General features: G+C 44.8%; 1 protein-coding gene across 1 annotated transcript; it reads left to right on the forward strand.

The window, feature by feature from the left end:
• Positions 1-279: 279 nt before the first annotated feature.
• LOC132775207 (zinc finger protein 420-like) lies at positions 280-18,695 on the forward strand. Its single transcript, XM_067467186.1, has 2 exons — positions 280-335; positions 11,644-18,695. The coding sequence occupies exon 2, from the start codon at positions 11,885-11,887 to the stop codon at positions 13,427-13,429; it is 1,545 nt and encodes a 514-aa protein (XP_067323287.1). The 5' UTR covers positions 280-335; positions 11,644-11,884; the 3' UTR covers positions 13,430-18,695.
• Positions 18,696-19,790: the final 1,095 nt, after the last annotated feature.

Raw genomic sequence — 19,790 nt, forward strand, 5'->3', positions numbered from 1 at the left:
TCCTTCCTTCCCTGCCCCACCCCCACCCCCCTTTCCTGGTAAACATTCAATAAATATTATTTCGGAAAGAGATAAACAGTGTAGACTGCCTGGGTCTCTGGAGGCTCTTCAGCTGAGGCGGTTTGACAGGCGTGGAACCAGCCCCGCCTACATCCGGGGCACGGGGCACTCTCCCGCCCTTGGGATTGGAGGGGAGAGGCACGAGCGAGGCGGGCTCGGCCAATGGGGAAAGCCCTCGGGTCCATGACGTCACCCAAGCCCCGCCCTCTTGGCAACCGCCGCCATTTTAGAAGGACGAGGCGGGAGCGACGGAAAGGAAGGAAGGTCGGGAAGAGGTGAGACGTGGAGCCGCTCAAGTAGGGAATCTTCCGGACTTTGACCCTCCTTCGGCCCGTCTCTCTCTCTGAAGCACTGGGTGCCCGAAGTGGCCGGCAAGGCCCTTCCCTCAGGCCTCGCCTTCTCCCTCAGCGGCCGCCATTTTGTGGCCAAGCGGGAAGGAAGGAGGGGAGGGTGGAGGGTCCCCCAGGAGGCCGGGGTTCCTAGAGCAGGCCTCGGCCAGCTTGGGCCCTCCAGGTGTTTTGGACTCCAACTCCCACCATTCCTCACGCCCTCAGGCCCTTTCTCTGCTATGGCTTAAGCGGCTGAGGGGGAAAAGGAAAGGGCCTGAGGGCGTGAGGAGGAATGGTGGGAGTTGGAGTCCAAAACACTTGGAGGGCCCAAGTTGGCCCAGGCTTGTCATAAGCACTGGGATTGTGGTGCAGCAGGCTGAGTGTCAGCTGCATTAAGATCACTCTGACCAAAAGGTTCGAAGTTCGAAGCCAGCCCAGGCTGGAGTGGGTTTCCAACCATTGTGTAGCCTGTTGTCGACCTTTGCAACCCGAAAGACAGTTGCATTTTGTCAGCAGAGTTATAATATCAAATAAAAATAACAATACTACAGCAGAAGCTTACTTTATTATAGCTTCATAGTGGAAACAAAAAGAGAAATCAGACATCAGACCAGACCCTAAACAAAACCCCCTAAAGGCTGCAGGCAGATGCAAACAATTATAACAGCAGCAATGAGGTCCACCTGCACCCAACTGACCAAACCCAAACCACAAGCATTTCAACAATTAAAGGCATAAACTCACTTACTCAAACATAACCAAATACATACAATGAATAATATAATTTTGCACATTTTACAATACTTTTAACCCATCTGTCAAGTAGGAAAATAAGGTACCACTTTAATAGTGTGGGGAGGTTAAATTAACTAATTTATGAGGCCATAAAGAAGCACTCCAGCGGGGAAGCATGCGGGGAATGCGGAAGTGCTTCATCAGTGTTGCAGATGGACGATGAAAGCGACAGCTCCCCTGGCGGCCAGAAAAAGTTAAATAGCCTCTGTGTATGTCTGTATATGTTTGTATGTCAAAAATTGGCATTGAATGTTCGCCATCTATATGTACACTGTAATCCGCCTTGAGTCCCCTGCAGGGTGAGGAGAAGGGTGGAATAGAAAATCATAGAATCAAAGAGTTGGAAGAGACCCCATGGGCCATCCAGTCCAACCCCATTCTGCCAAGAAGCAGGAATATTGCATTCAAATCACCCCTGACAAATGGCCATCCAGCCTCTGTTTAAAAGCTTCGAAAGAAGGAGCCTCCACCACACTCCGGGGCAGAGAGTTCCACTGCTGAACGGCTCTCATAGTCAGGAAGTTCTTCCTAATGTTCAGATGGAATCTCCTCTCTTGTAGTTTGAAGCCATTATTTCATTGCATCCTAGTCTCCAAGGAAGCAGAAAACAAGCTTGCTCCCTCCTCCCTGTGGCTTCCTCTCACATATTTATACATGGCTATCATATCTCCTGTACATAAACAAATAAATAATAGAGGGAGTGTTTCGCAGGCAAACAGGAGAAACCCTGGCTCAGCCCGGAAGGCAGTTTCAGCAACCCCAAGGCCTGCTTCCTGTCTGAGTGGCAGATCACACTCGGTCACGTCACATGAGGATTCCTGTCCCTGGGTGATCCATTGGGGTCTACCGTAAAAACACAAGGGAAAGTGGGTTGGACTGCCCCAAGGTTGATTCTGTGGGAGGGAGGGATGCCAAGACCCTGCAAGAGCGCCTTGCGCTCAAGGTTAGCAATGAGTCCCTCGCCCGAGCCTCCACTCACCCATCCATCCGCCCTAGGTCGTGGCAGCCATTTATTTACAGCTTTTATTCATTTATTTACAGCTTTTCTATTCCGCCTTCTCCTCACCCCGCAGGGGACTCAGGGCGGATTACAGTGTACACATATATGGCAAACATTCCATGCCAATTTTTGATATACAGACATACACAGAGGCTATTTAACTTTTTCTGGTCGCCAGGGGAGCTGTCGCTTTCATCGTCCATCTGCGACGCTGATGAAGCACTTCCGCATTCCCCACATGCTTCCCCGCTGGAATGCTTTGCTGCAGTCTTCTTTATGGCCTCGTTAATTTAGCCTCCCCACACTTTAAGGTGGTACCTAATTTTCCTACTTGACAGATGCAACTGTCTTTCGGGTTGCAAAGGTCGACAACAGGCTACACACAATTGGTTGGAAACCCACTCCAACCCGGGCTGGCTTCGAACTCATGACCTTTTTGTCAGAGTGATCTTAATGCAGCTGACACTCAGCCAGCTGCGCCACAATCCCGGTGCCATTCCAACAGTAAAGTTTCTGTATTTGTGTATATGTGTGTTTGTGTATTTATATGTGGTTTTGTGCATGTGTTGTAATGTGTGTATGTATATATATATATATATATATATATATATATATATATAAATATATATAAACTATATATATATAGGTTCTTGTGGGTTTTTTCGGGCTATAGAGCCATGTTCTAGAGGCATTTCTCCTGACGTTTCGCCTGCATCTATGGCAAGTATCCTCAGAGGTAGTGAGGATGCTTGCCATAGATGCAGGCGAAACGTCAGGAGAAATGCCTCTAGAACATGGCTCTATAGCCCGAAAAAACCCACAAGAACCTAGTGATTCCAGCCATGAAAGCCTTCGACAATATATATATATATAGTTTTTCAGTGGTTTTATGAGTGACAAGCCGCCCCCTGCCAGGCGTTGCTGTGGCCCAGTCTGGTGATCTGGAAAACAAAGTAATGTGAAAGTGTTGGATTCTAATATATGTAATTTATTTCTGCTTGTGGGTAAACAGTATTTCTTATTGTTAATGTGGAGATTGTCTAGTTTGCCTACACTGGAACATGCAACATATAATTGCCCTTCTTTAGGAATCCCTCTCAAATCTATGATACTATATCTGTGCGCGTGTGAATCATATATATCTATGGATGGCTCTTTGTCAAGAGGGCTTTGTTTATGTTTTCTTGCCCTGGTGAAGGGAGTTGGACTCCATGGCCTTAAGTATTTTGTATAGGACATGTGGATTTTGTGTGGGAAGTTTGCCCCAGTTCTGTTGTTGGTGGGGTTCAGAATGCTCTTTGATTGTAGGTGAACTATAAATCCCAGTAACTACTATTCCCAAATGTCAAGGTCTATTTCCTTCCAAACTCCATCTGTGTTCGTATTTGGCCATATGGAGTATTCGTGCCAAGTTTGGTTGAGATCCTTCATTGTTTTAGTCCACAGTACTCTCTAGATGGAGGTGAACTGGAACTCCCAAACTCAAGGTTAATGCCCACCAAACCCTTCTAGTGTTTTCTGTTGGTCATGGGAGTCCTGTGTGCCACGTTTGGTTCATTCCATCATTGGTGGAGTTTAAAATGAACTATAAATCCCAACAACTACAACTCCAAAATGACAAAATCAATTTTTGTGTGTGATGATCACTCCTTGCATTATCAGGTGTCTTGTGGCCAAATTTGGTGTCAATTCGTCCAGTGTTTTTTGACTTACATTAATCCCACAAAAGAAAATTACATTTTTATTTATATACTAGCCGTCCCCTGCCATGTGTTGCTGTGGCCCAGTCTGTTGATCTGGAAAATAAAATAATGAGAAAATGTTGGTTTCTAATACACGGAATTTCTTTCTGCTTGTGGGTAAACAGCACTTCTTCGTGTTTCTTTGTCGGTGTTGATGTGGAGATTGTCTGGTTTGCCCACTCTGGAACATGCAACATAGAATTGTCTTTTTTTAGGGGTCCCTTTCTAATCTAGGATACTATATCTGTGTATGTGTGAATCATATATAACTACGTATATCTATGGCTGGATGGGTCTTTGTCAGGAGGGTTTTGATTACGTTTTCTTGCCCTGATGAAAGGACTGGATGGACTGGATGGCCTTAAGTATTTTCTGTTGGTCATCAAGGTTCTGTGTGGGAAGTTTGCCCCAATTCTATCATTGGTGGAGTTCAGAATGCTCTTTGATTGTAGGTAAAGGTTTTCCCCTGACATTAAGTCCAGTCGTGTTCGACTGGGGTGGTGGTGCTCATCTCAATGTCTAAGCCAGGCATGGGGAACCTTCGGCCCTCCAGGTGTGGTGGACTTCAACTCCCACAATTCCTTGAGGCCAAGGTAAGCCTTTGGGGCGAATGCCGAGCCTCAAGGAATTGTGGGAGTTGAAGTCCACCACACCTGGAGGGCCGAAGGTTCCTGACCCCTGGTCTAAGCCAAAGAGCCAGCGTTGTCCCTAGACACCTCCAAGGTCATGTGGCCAGCATGACTGCAAGGAGCGCCGCTACCTTCCTGCCGGAGTGGTACCTACTGATTTACTCACATTTGCATGTTTACAAACTGCTAGGTTGACAGAAGCTGGGGCTGACAGCGGAAGCTCACGCCACTCTCCGAATTTGAACCCCCGACCTTTCGGTCAACAAGCTTAGCAGCTCAGTGCTTTAACTCACTGTGCCACTGGGGGCTCTTTGATTGTAGGTGAACTATAAATCCCAGTCACTACAACTCCCAAATGTCAAGGTCTATTTCCCCCAAACTCCATTTGTCTGCATATTTCGGCATATGGAATATTCGTGCCAAGTTTGGTCATTCATAGAATCATAGAATCAAAGAGTTGGAAGAGACCTCATGGGCCATCCAGTCCAACCCCATTCTGCTAAGAAGCAGGAATATTGCATTCAAATCACCCCTGACAAATGGCCATCCAGCCTCTGCTTAAAATCTTCCAAAGAAGGAGCCTCCACCACACTCTGGGGCAGAGAGTTCCACTGCTGAACGGCTCTCACAGTCAGGAAGTTCTTCCTCGTGTTCAGATGGAATCTCCTCTCTTGTAGTTTGAAGCCATTGTTCCCTTGCGTCCTAGTCTCCAGGGAAGCGGAAAGCAAGCTTGCTCCCTCCTCCTCCCTGTGGCTTCCTCTCACATATTTATACATGGCTATCATATCCCCTCTCAGCCTTCTCTTCTTCAGGCTAAACATGCCCAGCTCCTTAAGCCGCTCCTCATAGGGCTTGTTCTCCAGACCTTTTATCATTGTTTCAGTCCACAGGGCTCTCTGGATATAGGTGAACTACAACTCTCAAGGTAAATGCCCACCAACCCCTTCTAGTGTTTTCTGTTGGTCATGGGAGTTCTTTGTGCTAAGTTTGGCCCAAAGTCATATTTGGTGGAGTTCAGAATGCTCTTTGATTTTAGGTGAACTATAAATCCCAGCAACTACAACTCCCAAATGACAAAATCATTTTTTTTGAATGAAGGACATAAATTGGGTTGTTAGGTGTCGTGTGTCCAAATTTGATGTCAATTCGTCCAGTGGTTTTTGAGTTCTGTTAATCCCACAAACGAACATTACATTTTTTTATATAAGACTAGCTGTCCCCTGCCACGCGTTGCTGTGGCCCAGTTTGTGTATATGCGTTTTGTGTGTGTATGTGTATTTGTGTGTGTGTGTGTGTGTTGTTTTGCACATGCGTTGTAATGTATTTTTTATTTTTTGGCTGTTTAAGTCTCTTCCAATGTGTTTTTCAGTATTTCTATGAGTGGTGATTGTTTTTCTGAGTGATGGTCACTTGTTGGCCTGATAGGTGTCTTGTGTCCAAATTGGGTGTCAATTCATCTAGTGGCTTTTGAGTTACGTTAATCCCACAAACAAACATTACATTTTTATTTATATAGACTAACTATCCCCTGCCATGCATTGCTGTGGCCAACCTTCCTGCCCTCTTTCTCTCCTTCCCTCCCTCTTTCCTTCCTTCCTTCTCTTTTCTTCTTTCCTTCTCACCTTCTTTCCTTCCTTCTCTTCTTCTTCCCTTCCCCCTCTTTTCGTTCCTCTTTCTCCCCTTTCTTCCTTCTCTACCTATTCTTGGATTGCAACTCCCAGCAGTCAACCTGATCAGTTAATCTACCTATCTATCTCTGTCTAATGTAGCTATTCTTATCTATCTGGAGGATTGCTGAGAATTGCAGTCTAGGAATAGGAAATGGGAAATCTGCAGGGATTGGGGTGCTCTCAAAAAAAATCCAAGGAGAAAAAGAAAGCTTACATCTTGGAAGCAGAGCATTTGGATCATCCTCCTCTCCTAAATGGCCTGATCTAGGGGATGCTGGGAGCTGTAGTCCCAAAGAGAGTGTGGATATGCTATTGTGTGTGTTGTTAGCTGTTTTTGTGCATGCGCTGTAGCATCTTTTTGCTTTTTTTGGCTTTTAAGTCCCTTCTGCTGTGTTTTTCAGTGTTTTTATGAGGGATGGTCACTTTTTGGGCTGATAGGTGTCTTGTGTCCAAATTTGGTGTCAATTCCCCCAGTGGTTTTTGAGTTCTGTTTTTGAGTTGTTTTTGTGCATGCGCTGTAGCATCTTTTTGCTTTTTTTTTGCTTTTAAGTCCCTTCTGTTGTGTTTTTCAGTGTTTTGATGAGTGGTGGTCACTCATTGGCCTGAGAGGTGTCTTGTGTCCAAATTGGGTGTCAATTCACCCAGTGGTTTTTGAGTTATGTTCATCCCACAAACGAACATTACATTTTCATTTATATAGAAGATGGTCACTCGTTGGCCTAATAGGTGTGTTGTGTCCACATTTGGTATCAGTTTGTCTAATGGTTTTTTAGTTATGTTCATCCCACAAACGAACACTACATTTTTATTTATATAGAAGATGGTCACTCGTTGGCTTGATAGGTGTGTTGTGTCCAAATTTGGTATCAATTTGTCTAATGGTTTTTGAGTTACGCTAATCTCACAAACGAACTGTCAGAGTGCTGCAGAAGCTTTTGAAGTTCTGAAGGAATGGACGCTTCAGACTTCAGTATAAAAAAGATATTTAGCTTTACTCAACAGCTCAAATATACAGCATTACACCATCAGTAGACAGACAGGAACAAGAAGGAACGAGGAACACACTGAAGCGATAAGGACTTATCTCTGTATCCTCCCTACTCGCTCAAGGTAACGCTCAGGGTCACATCTTCACAGCTTATTAACTCTACTGTTTAACCCTTCCTGTAGCAGAATACTCTCTGGCAGTACAATCCTGTTACAATCACAGCTATTGTACATAAAATTACATTTAAACACACACTATACATTAATCTTACACTGACACGAACATTACGTTTTCAGGGCAGATTACAGGCCGTGGCAAATTCAAAGCCACATTACATATACAACAAGAAATACAACATATCAATTTAAGCAGTTAAAATATAACAATGAAAGAGTTGTAAGGTAGCAGGGGGGGCCAAGAGATATTGCTGTGGCCCCGTGCGGGTGTTGTTATGGCCGGCAGTATTATTATTATTATTATTATTATTATTATTATTATTATTTCAAGCATTTCTACCCCGCCCTTCTCAACCCCTGAGGGGGGACTCAGGGCGGCTTACAAAAGGCACAATTGGATGCCAACATAAACATAAACAATGGATAAAACATGTCTACAGCAATTATAACAATTAAACAGTCACTTTATACAACAAAATCAATAAAAATCAATAAAACCAGTCCGTACTCAGCGTTCACCATCTCAGAGTCCATAAATTTATTCCATATTGTCTAGTCATCATTGTCCTTGTCCAACTGACAGATTGCCCGAAAGCTTGGTCCCACAACCATGTTTTTAATTTCCTTCTGAAGGAGAGGAGGGATGTCGATGACCTAATTTCCCCGGGGAGTGAATTCCACAGGTGAGGGGCCACTGCCAAGAAGGCCCTGCTTCTCGTCGCCACCAATCTCACTTGTGATAGAGGTGGGATTGAGAGCAGGGCCTCCCCAGAAGATCTCAGACTCCGAGGTGGGACGTAGAGGGAGATGCGTTTGGATAGATACGCTGGGCCGGAGCCGTATAGGGTTTTGTAGGCAGCTAGGCTGTTGAAGTACTCTCCCCGCAAGGCTGTGGGGGCCACAGAGGCACCCCACCCAGGAGTTGTAAGGCAGCAAGGCCAAGGAGGTGTTGCTATAGCTGGCTGTGGGCAGCTAGGCCGTTGAAGTACTCTCACAAGGAAGAAAGGTCTCCTTGCAAACATAACATGCAAATGACCGCAGCAGGGGGCCCTTTCCTCCGTTTCCCAGACTGCCTTTCTCTTGGATCTTGAATGGAGTCCTTTCTCTCTCTTTCCCTCCATCCCAGTGGATCCCTCCCCCCCCCCCCACGGGTTCTATCTGGGACCATATGGTCTCTTTCAACTCTATGATTATAGGACTCTGTGGTTTAGATCGGCCAGATATTCCTGTGTGGCCGCTTTACCTCTTTTGTGCTGCGTTTCCCCTCCTGCCTCCTCTGCGCCATTCTCCCCCAATTAAGTTCACTCTGATATTGCAGATATGGACCACACGGCCAAAAGGCATCCTTTCCTTGCCACAGTCTCCACTTTCCTTAGGATTTCCTTTCTGGAGGCCAGACCTATAGATCCATGCCCCTGCTTAGTGTGATTGGAGAGTTTGCATTCCTTCCTTCCAAATGTCAAAGATGCTCCACTCACCACATACACAGCCCAGTGCCCAACCCCACTATTTCACTTCTCCTTTAACTGATGGCGGGGGGGGGGGGGGGTAATGACTAGGAACTTTCAAGAAGAACCTCAAAACTTGGCTTTTCCATTGCGCTTTTGGAAAGTGACCGTACATCCCCCATTGTCATTTCCCCCCAAAATGGATGTCTTCATATTGCACGGCCTCCTTCCTGCATGAAGGACTTTCCCTGCTACTCCGTTCATAAGCGCAACGGAAAAGCCAAGTTTTGAGGTTCTTCTTGAAAGTTCCTAGTCATTACCCAACTGTTTTCTGTAATTTTATTTAATGTGCAGGGGAAGACTGGCTGGTCGGCTTTCCCCTTTTCAGGCTGTTTTGCCTGTGTATTGTCGAAGGCTTTCATGGCCGGAATCACTGGGTTGTTGTAGGTTTTTCCGGGCCATATGTCCATGTTCTGGAGGCCATTTTTCTCCTGATGTTTCGCCTGCATCTATGGCAAGCATCCTCAGAGGTAGTGAGGCCTGTTGGAAGTAGGAAAAATGGGTTTATATATCTGTGGAATGACCAGGATGAGACAAAGGACTTTTGTCTGCTGGGGCTAGCTGTGAATATTTTATTTATTTATTTATTTACTTTGCTTATATACCGCTGTTCTCAGCCTGGGGGCGACTCACAGCGGTGTACAACATAGAAAAAACAAGGTTCAAAATTCAAGACACAATCTAAAATATCAATCTAGCAATAACCAAAAACATCATCATCAAAAACATCAACAATATCAATAATACAAAAAGCCATTCACGTCGTCTCATCGTTTAAACCACAATCCAGTATCATTTTCCGTTGTTCCATTCCTGTTGTCATTACCAATTATTGCACTTCTTGTTCGAACGCCTTCTTGAACAGCCAAGTCTTTAATTTCAGCTGATCACCTTGATTAGCATTCAATGGCTTGGAAGTGCCTGGGGGGAATCTTTTGTTGAGAGTGATTTTATGTGCTTGTTTGTTTCCCCTCTGTTGTTTTGCTGTTGTAATTTTTGAGTTTTTTTTAATACCAGATTTTGTTCATTTTCATGGTTTCTTCCTTTCTGTTGAAATTGTCCACATGCTTGTGGATTTCAATGGCTTCTCTGTGTAACCTGACATGGTGGTGGTGAGAGTGGTCCAGCACTTCTGTGTTCTCAAATTTTTTGTTTTGCCTGTGCTTAGGCATTGTTGAGGTGGCTTCTATGGGAGGATCGCTCAGAGCAGATGCCCTTTCTTCCCAGGTTGGGATTTATTGCGTTGGTCACTGCAAAGACATTCCCAGGAAGGACCCTGGGTGGAAAGCCTGTGTTTCTCGAGCTCTCCTTCCGCTGCTGAACACCTTCCCTTGGACAGAGGACGAGGAAGAAAAGGTGGAAGAGGGCAAAGACGTGGTCAGGAAGAAGACCTTGTGGGTGGAGCTGTGCTTGTCTGTGCATGCCATCCTGGGGCTGAGCCAAGGGGTGAGTGGCCCAAAGGGGACTTCCTCCAGCAGAGACTCATGATGTGAACATCTCCACCAAGCCTCAATGTGGTTTTGGATTAGGTGGTGGAGAGACAGGGTCTTGCTCAGCTGCAGGATTCCTTTACGAAAAGACAGAAAATTTGGTGGCAGCAGGCATCTAATTAGGGATGCTCAGAAAGGAAACCTGGGACTCATTAAGGGAAGGGAGGCAGCCCAGTAATCCTTATGTCCCTTAGCATTTAGCACGTCCTGGTCATTCTGGGAAACACATTATCCAGTGAATTATTCCCTTTAGTATTGCAAAGTATTGTGAAGACGGCCCGGAAGCTTCAGCTAGTCCAGCGCGCGGCAGCCATGTTGTTAACAGGAGCAGGGCGTAGGGAGCATACAACGCCCCTGCTGTCCCAGCTCCACTGGCTGCCAATCTGCTACCGGGCCCAATTTAAGGTGCTGGTGTTATCCTACAAAGCCCTAAACGGTTCCGGCCCAAAATACCTTGCAGACCGCATCTCGGCCTACGAGCCCACGAGGACCTTGAGATCATCTGGGGAGGCCCTTCTCTCGGTCCCGCCTGCCTCACAGGCACGTCTGGCGGGGACGAGAGAGCGGGCCTTCTCGGTGGTGGCCCCCCGGCTGTGGAACACCCTCCCTGCTGAGGTTAGACAGGCGCCCTCCTTGATGTCCTTTCGTAGGGGCCTGAAAACATGGCTCTTCGAGCAGGCCTTCAACTGAGTGTATCTTGAAACGACACTGGAATGAACTAGGACTATGAATTTTGGCTATGACCCCAGGACTTGACGAAGCGGATTTTTAGTATAAGTATATGTTATGTTGGATTTGTCTGGTTTGTATTGTCGTGATTTATTGTACACTGTCTTTTTGTTGCTGTTCACCGCCCCGAGTCGCCCTCGGGCTGAGAGGGGCGGTCAATAAATGCAAGAAATAAATAATAAATAAATAAATAAAATAAATTAGTATTGCAAAGAAATGTGCCTTTCTGCCTACCTGCCTTCTGTACCTTTAGCCACATTTGTGTTCAACCCAACGAAATCAATGTGATCCTCCAAATTTAGGATTCCTCCTTTTTCTTTCTATCATTCATTTTTTTCTTCTTCCATCCATCTCTCTCTTCTTCTTTCTTTCTGGATTCATTTCTTTGCTGGTATCTGTGGATGTGCTTGAGCCTTGATGTCTGCATTTCCATTTTCAACGTGACTCATGAAGGGGAAGGGGGAAATCTTGGAGGTAGAGAAGGTTTCTGGCTTCCATCCCTGATCTTCCTCTTCTTTCTTCACTAGGGAAGTGAGGACTCTTTGGAGCGACCTCCTGGATGCAGTAAGGAAACCAATAATATTGGAAGAAGAAATCCTCTCAAGGTGATCATCCTGCTGCATTCTTGACTTCACTTACAGATAACGAAGGAATAAAGAAGAGTCGAGTATCTGTATTGCAATTACAGACTGCTCTGACTCCCTTTCAGGGTGTGAAGAGGGTATAAAAACAGTGAATATTAAATTAAACACCCATATCACTGTTGACATGGAGGCGAAAGCATTTAAATGCCTGGAGTGTGGAAAGAGTTTCAATCAGAAGGGAAATCTAAGTAAACATCAAAGCATTCACACTGGGGAGAAACCCTACGAATGCATGGATTGTGGAAAGAGCTTCAGAATGAATGGAGACCTACGTAAACATCAAAGGATTCACACTGGGGAGAAACCCTATAAATGCATGGAATGTGGAAGGAGCTTCCCTGGTAGTAGACATCTACTATTACATCAAAGGACCCACACTGGGGAGAAACCCTATGAATGCCTGGAGTGTGGAAAGAGCTTCGCTCAGCAGGGAAATCTGCGTAAACATCAAATGACCCACACTGGGGAGAAACCCTATCCATGCCTGGAGTGTGGAAAGACCTTCGCTCAGAAGGGAGGTCTTCATTCGCACCAAAAGACTCATAGTGGGGAGAAAACCTATGCATGCCTGGAGTGTGGGAAGAGCTTCACTCAGAGTGCAGGTCTACGTTCGCATCTAAAGACTCACACTGGGGAGAAACCCCATAAATGCCTGGAGTGTGGACATAGCTTCACTCGTACTGAACATCTACATAATCATCAACGGACTCACACTGGGGAGAAACCCTATACATGCCTGGAGTGTGGAAAGGGCTTCGCTCAAATTGGAGACTTACATTCACATCAAAGGATTCACACTGGGGAGAAACCGTTTAAATGTCTTGAGTGTGGGCAGAGCTTCACTCATAGTTCAAGTCTACATAAACATCAAAGTGTTCACACTGGGGAGAAACCCTATAAATGCCTTGAGTGTGGACAGAGCTTTAGTCATAGTTCAAGTCTACATAAACATCAAAGGAATCACACTGGCGAAAAACCCCATACATGCTTGGAGTGTGGAAAGACCTTTGCTCGTAGTTCAAGTCTATGTGAACATCAAAGGACTCACACTGGGGAGAAACCCTATGAATGCTTGGAATGTGGGAAGAGGCTCGCTAATAAGGCAAGTCTAAATAGACATCAAAGAACTCACACTGGAGAGAAACCCTATACATGCCCGGAATGTGGACAGAGCTTCACTCGTAGTTCAACTCTACATAAACATCAAAGGATTCACACTGGGGAGAAACCTCATGAATGCTTGGAGTGTGAGAAGAGGTTCACGGATAGTTCAAATCTGTTTAAACACCAGCGGTCTCACACTGGGGAGAAACCCTACAAATGCTTGGTTTGTGGAAAGGCCTTCACTCAGAGTGGAGCCCTACATATACACCAAAGGATTCATACTGGGGAGAAACCCTATCAATGCCTTGAGTGTGGAAAGAAGTTCACTCAGAGTGGAGACCTTCGCAAACACCAACAGTCTCACACTGGGGAGAAACCCTATAAATGCTTGGAGTGTGGAAAGTGCTTCCCTCATAGTGCAGTCCTACGTAAACATCAAAGGACTCACGTCGGGAAGGAACCCTATGAATGCCTGGTATGTGGACAGAGCTTCTCTCGTAGTTCAAGTCTACATAAACATCAGAAGACTCACACTGAGGAGAAACCCGATAAAGACATAGCATAGAATCATAGAATAATAGAGTTGGAAGAGACCAGGCATGGGCCATCTAATCCAACCCTGCTGCGATTTTATATACTTCATATGCTTTTATGGGTTTAACCAGAAATGTTTTAATATTAATGATGATTAATAATATTTTAATATTTGTATATTTTAAGTTGTATTGCAATGCTTTTAATTTCTGTGCTGTTTTGAGTCTCCATATGGAGAGAAAAAGCAAAACATAAATATAAGATTTTCAATACATATAATATAATGTAATATATAGAGATAAGTTTCATATAATCTTTCTGTATAAATAATTATTGTGAGGTTTCTTCAGTAGTTTCTCCATGTGGTTCATCACAATCATTGTTACTAATACATTTTATTTCCTTAATTATAAACTTATCAATTTTGTTGTTGCTTATTCATTCAATTCATTATTCGTCCAAGCCACTCGGAATTTTCCTCCAATACCACAGTTCAAAAGTGTGTATCTTCCTTCACTCAGCCTTCCTTATGTCCAGCTCTTGCATCCACAGGTTACTACGAAGAATACCATTGCTTTAACTATGCAGACCTTCATTGCCAGTATGATGTCTCTACTCTTGACTATTTTATTGAAATTGGTCATTGCTTTTCTCCCAAGAAGTAAACGTCTTTTGATTTCCTGGCTACACTCTGTGTCTGCACTCATCTTCGCACCTAGAAATACAAAATCTGGCATTGCCTCCATGTTTTCTCCCTCTGATTGCCAGTTCTCAATCAGTCTGGTTACCATCATCTTATTTATATATATTTAACTGCAACCCACCCTTTGTGCTTTAGAATAATATAATCATAGAATCCTAGAGTTGGAAGAGACCTCCTGGGCCATCCAGTCCAACCCCATTCTGCCAAGAAGCAGGAATATTGCATTCAAATCACCCCTGACAGATGGCCATCCAGCCTCTGTTTACAAGCTTCCAAAGAAGGAGCCTCCACCACACTCCGGGGCAGAGAGTTCCACTGCTGAACAGCTCTCACAGTCAGGAAGTTCTTCCTCATGTTCAGGTGGAATCTCCTTTCTTGTCTTTTGAAGCCATTGTTCCATTGCGTCCTAGTCTCCAAGGAAGCAGAAAGGAAGCTTGCTACCTCCTCCCTGTGGCTTCCTCTCACATATTTATACATGGCTATCACATCTCCTCTCATCCTTCTCTTCTTCAGGTGAAACATGCCCAGCTCCTTAAGCTGCTCCTCATAGGGCTTGTTCTCCAGACCCTGGATCATTTTAGTCGCCCTCCTCTGGACACATTCCAGCTTAGAGTCGACATCTCTCTTGAATTGTGGTGCCCAGAATTGGACACAGTATTCCAGGTGTGGTCTAACCAAGGCAGAATAGAGCATAGGGAGCATGACTTCCCTAGATCTAGACACTAGGCTCCTCTTGATGCAAGCCAAAATCCCATTGGCTTTTTTTGCCGCCACATCACATTGTTGGCTCATGTTTAACTTTCTTTTTTCACCTTGGTTATAAGGCTCCTCGGCTCCTCCTTGCTCTCAGCCAACAAAGTGGTATCATCTGCATATCTAAGGTTGTTAATGTTCTGTCCAGCCATTTTAACTCCAGCCCTGGATTCGTTGAGTCCCACACGCCGCATGAGGTGTCCTGCATACAATTTGAATAAGTTGGGTGAAAGTAGACAGCATGTCGTACGCCTTTCCCAATCTTGAACTAGTCTGTTGTTCCAAGGTCAGTTCTTACTGTTGCTACTTGGTCCTTATACAGATTCCTCAGGAGAGAGACAAGGTGGCTTGGTATGCCCATCCCACCAAGAACTTGCCACAATTTTTATGATCCACATAGTCAAAGGCTTTAGAATAGTCAATGAGACAGAAATAGATGTTTTTCTGAAACTCCCTGACTCTCTCCATAATCCAGCATCCAGATACTGGCAATGTGGTCTCTCATCCCGCTGCCTTTTCTAAACCCAGCTTGTGCATCTGGCCACTCTCTCTCCATGTCTTGCTGGAGTCTTCCTTGCAGGATCTTGAGCATTCCCTTACTGGCATGAGACATAAGGGCCACTGTACGGAAGTTTGAGCATTCGGTAGGGTGAGCGTATACAGCCCTGCCGTACTCCTTTCCCAGTCTTGAACCAGTCTGTTGTTCCGTGGTCTCTTACTATTCTCAATGTTCTTATCCTTCCTGTGCAGATCTTCTGTCTAGTCCCGCCACCTTCTCTTGATTATCACTTTTATCTTGTGCATTTGGCCCGCCCATTGTGTTCTATATTTTCATTATGTTATTTTGCAACTGCTTATTTTATTTTGTTACTTTATGTATCTTATTGTGATGTAATTTTTGTTGCTTTATATTTTTATTTTGCCGTATTGTATTTTCGGGCTTGGCCTCATGTTAGCCGCCCCGAGTCCCCTTTGGGGAGATGGTGGTGGAGTATAAATAAAGATTATTATTGTTATTATTATTTCAGCAACCGTTAGGTCCTTGCCATCTTAGTTTTTGATCATACCCATTTTTGCCTGAAATTTACCTCCCATGTTTCTAATTTTCTGAAAGAGGTTTCTTGTCCTTCCTGTTCTATTGTCTTCTTCCTCTTCCATGCATTGCTGTTTAAAAATGGCTCCTTATGTCTTCTGGCTAACCTATGGAATTGCGCATTCAGTCGGGCCTATCTCCCCCTATCTCCGTTTCTCTTTGCTTTCCTTCTTTCTTGGGCTACTTCCAGTGTCTCAACTGACAATCATCTTGCCTTCTTGGTTTTCTTTTTCTTTGGGATGTACTTTGTTGTGGCCTCCTGAACTTCTGTCCATAGTTCTTCTGGGACTCTATTAAATCCAGTCTCTTAAATCTATTCTTCACCTCCACTGCATATTCACTAGGAATATTAGTGAGATCCTATCTAACTGGTCTGTGTGTCTTCCCTATTCTCTTTAGACTGATTCTAAATTGTACAAGAAGTTTGTGACCTCAACTAAAGTCAGCTCCAGGTCTTGTTTCCACTGATTGGGTGGATGTCCACCACCTTTGGCTGCAAAGAATGTTGTCAGTCTGATTTCGATGTTGACCATCTGGTGAAGTCCATGTATAAGGTTGTATTTTGAATTGTTGGAAGAGAGTGTTTGTTATGCACAATGTGTTTTCCTGGGAAATTCTATCAGCCTGCGTCCCACTTCATTTTGTTGTCCCAGACCATGCTTGCCTGTGACCCCAGTTGTCATTTGACTACCCACCTTGGCATTCCTGTAATGAAAATAATGTTTCTTTTGGGTGTATTATCCAGTAGATGCTGCAGATCATCATAGAAATGCTCTACTTCTGCTTCTTCGGCAGATCACTGTGACGTGAGATTGCTTGTCTCGAATTCAAATTGAGATCATTCTAGAATCATAGAATCAAAGAGTTGGAAGAGACCTCATGGGCCATCCAGTCCTACCCCATTCTGCCAAGAAGCAGGGATATTGCATTCAAATCATTCCTGACAGATGGCCATCCAGCCTCTGTTTAAAAGCTTCCAAAAAAGGAACCTCCACCACACTCCAGGGCAGAGAGTTCCACTGCTGAACGGCTCTCACAGTCAGGAAGTTCTTCCTCATGTTCAGATGGAATCTCCTTTCCTATAGTTTGAAGCCATTGCTCCATTGCGTCCTAGTCTCCAGGGAAGCAGAAAACAAGCTTGCTCCCTCCTCCCTGTGGCTTCCTCTCACATATTTATTCTACATGGCTATCATGTCTCCTCTCATCCTTCTCTTCTTCAGGCTAAACATGCCCAGCTCCTTAAGCTGCTCCTCATAGGGCTTGTTCTCCAGACCCTTGATCATTTTAGTCGCCCTCCTCTGGACACATTCCAGCTTGTCAATATCTCTTGAATTGTGGTGCCCAGAATTGGACACAATATTCCAGGTGTGGTCTAAGTAAAGCGGAATAGAGCATGGGGAGCATGACTTCCCTGGACCTAGACACTATGCTCCTCTTGATGCAGGCCCAAATCCCATTGGCTTTTTTTGCCGCCACATCACATTGTTGGCTCATGTTTAACTTGTTGTCCACGAGGACTTCAAGATCTTTTTCACATGTACTGCTCTTGAGCCAGGTGTCCCCCATTCTGTATCTTTGCATTTCGTTTTTCCTGCCAAAGTGGAGTATCTTGCATTTGTCACTGTTGAACTTCATTTTGTTAGTTTTGGCCCATCTCTCTAATCTGTCAAGATCGTTTTGAATCCTGCTTCTGTCCTCTGTCATTTTTCAGATTGTATCCAAGCACCATTTTAGCTAATTATTAATTATGAAGGCTACTCCATTTCTTTCGTGTCCCTCTTGTCCACAGTAGTAGATGTGGTGGTCATCTGTTGTGATATGGGCCCATTCCAGTCCATTTCAGATCACTGACACCCAGAATGTCTATCTTCAGTCTTGACATCTCACCAATAACAACATCCAGTTTGCCCCTGGCTTATAGATCTTACATTCCAGATTCCTATGGTGTGGTGATCTTTAGATCATCGAATTCGTCGTTCATCTCCAGCACCGTCGACCACTACTCTTCCTTTCATCTTTGAACTAGCTACGTCATGTCATCTGGGGCTAGTTGAACTTCTCCTCTGCTCCTCCCCAGTAGCATTTTGATCATCTTCCGACCTGGGAGTCCCATCTTCCGATGGCATACCAACATATCTCTGGTTGTACTGGTCCATTTAGTTTTCATGGCAAGAATACTGGGCTGGGTTGCCATTGCCTGTTGTGGCTCAGTGTGCTGAGAGTGATGGGATTCAGATTCCTGGCTGTTTTTCTGTGCCTCAGCCTGAGGCTCTCGCAGACAGGGGAGATTCAAGCAAGCGGTTCTCACAGGAAAGGAATGCCAGTCAGGGAGTGAGCACCCAGGTGTCTTCCCACACTGATTGGGAAGGCCTTGATCTGTAGACAAGAGGCCAGGTTGGGGAAAGGTCATGGGACCACTGTGAGAGCAGAATGTTTTCATGATTAGAAAATGCTATTTAGGCTTCTCACAAAGGAAGCGAAACTGTCAGTTCAACGTAGCTTAGTAGCCTGAAAGCTTCATGGAATAACCTTAGCCTGGGGACGTCTTGCATGGTGATTCTTGGGGCAAATGTTTTCTTGCTTGTACCTGGGACTCTGGTTTGAACTTTGCCAATAGGATTACGTCTCCTGCTTTTACCTGAAGATCTTTGGAACTGTATCCTGCATTTAACCTTAATCTTTGGAACTTTGCAATGCTTATTCTTTATTTTGACTTGGATTCTTTCCTCAATAAACTATAAAACTACAGCTCTTGTGTGGTGGTGTTTGGAAGCAAGGTGAAGCCAACCCTGAGTTGCAACATTGCCTTCCCCAGGGATGGTATTTAGTCTGGCCTTCCCGTCTTGGGTGTCCACGGCTTGGTCATGGTGTCATTGAAGTGCTCATGCTCCAGCACCGCAGCAATTTTAGTGGTAAGTACAACAAATTGTACAAGTAAAAAGTTATAACAGTATCTACACTTGAACAAACCAGCACTCCACTTCTGTAGTGGTTAAACTTCTCTGAATGCTTTTAAAAGAGGCCAGGTAGCCTTCCTGGCTGGCTGAAGGGGTTGGACTCAATGTCCTTTGGGGGTCTCTTTCATCCCCAGTGAAGTATAGACTGCCTGGGAGAATCTGGAGTCTCCTCCCAAGATTTTTGAGCTGAGGTCGGTTGATTGGATGGCTGTCTGTTGGGAAGGCTCCGGCTGTGCCTTCCTGCCTGGCTGAAGGGGGTTGGACTGGATGCCCTTTGGGAGTCTCTTCCAGTGGGGAGGGGGGAGCCATTTTTCATGCAATGCACCTGTGGACTATAGCTGAGACACTTGTGCGTCATGGCACACAATTTCGAAGGCTCTGATCTAAGACATACAAAGGCAATGCTTGTAAATGCTGAAAAATGGGAGCACAAGGTTGGGATATTTGTATCATATGGTGGTTCCTTTGCAAAAACGCCAGAAATATTGGACTCTAATGCATAGGATGTGGAATGGATGTTGTTAAGGTTACATTTACAATGAGACCAGAGTTTTGTTTCATCGGAATGGTGGACAGTCTTCTAGAAACAAAATTGGGAAGATGCTGAGAATATATGATAACTGCAGCAAGCATTGCTTATCCTCTGAGATGGGAGGAAGATTGACTGATGAAGATTGGTAAATTATCAGAGATGGACAAAAAGCACTCTCGATTAAAGAGAAATCGTTGCTCAATTTCCAGAAAGATCGGGACTTCTTTATCACTTTTTCACAACAACAACAACGGGCAAATCTCACTCGTTGGATTTATGAATTAGCAGAGTGTTGCCGAAAGCAGAAGTGTCCTTACGTAGGAGTATCTAAGGGAAGGAGAAGAACCAGGGATA

This window comes from Anolis sagrei, chromosome 4 (assembly GCF_037176765.1).
Source record: "Anolis sagrei isolate rAnoSag1 chromosome 4, rAnoSag1.mat, whole genome shotgun sequence".
NCBI lineage: Eukaryota > Metazoa > Chordata > Lepidosauria > Squamata > Dactyloidae > Anolis > Anolis sagrei.

Coding starts and splice junctions, on each gene's coding strand:
- LOC132775207 (XM_067467186.1), top strand. CDS start 11,885: ATGGAGGCGAAAGCATTTAAATGCCTGGAGTGTGGAAAGAGTTTCAAT.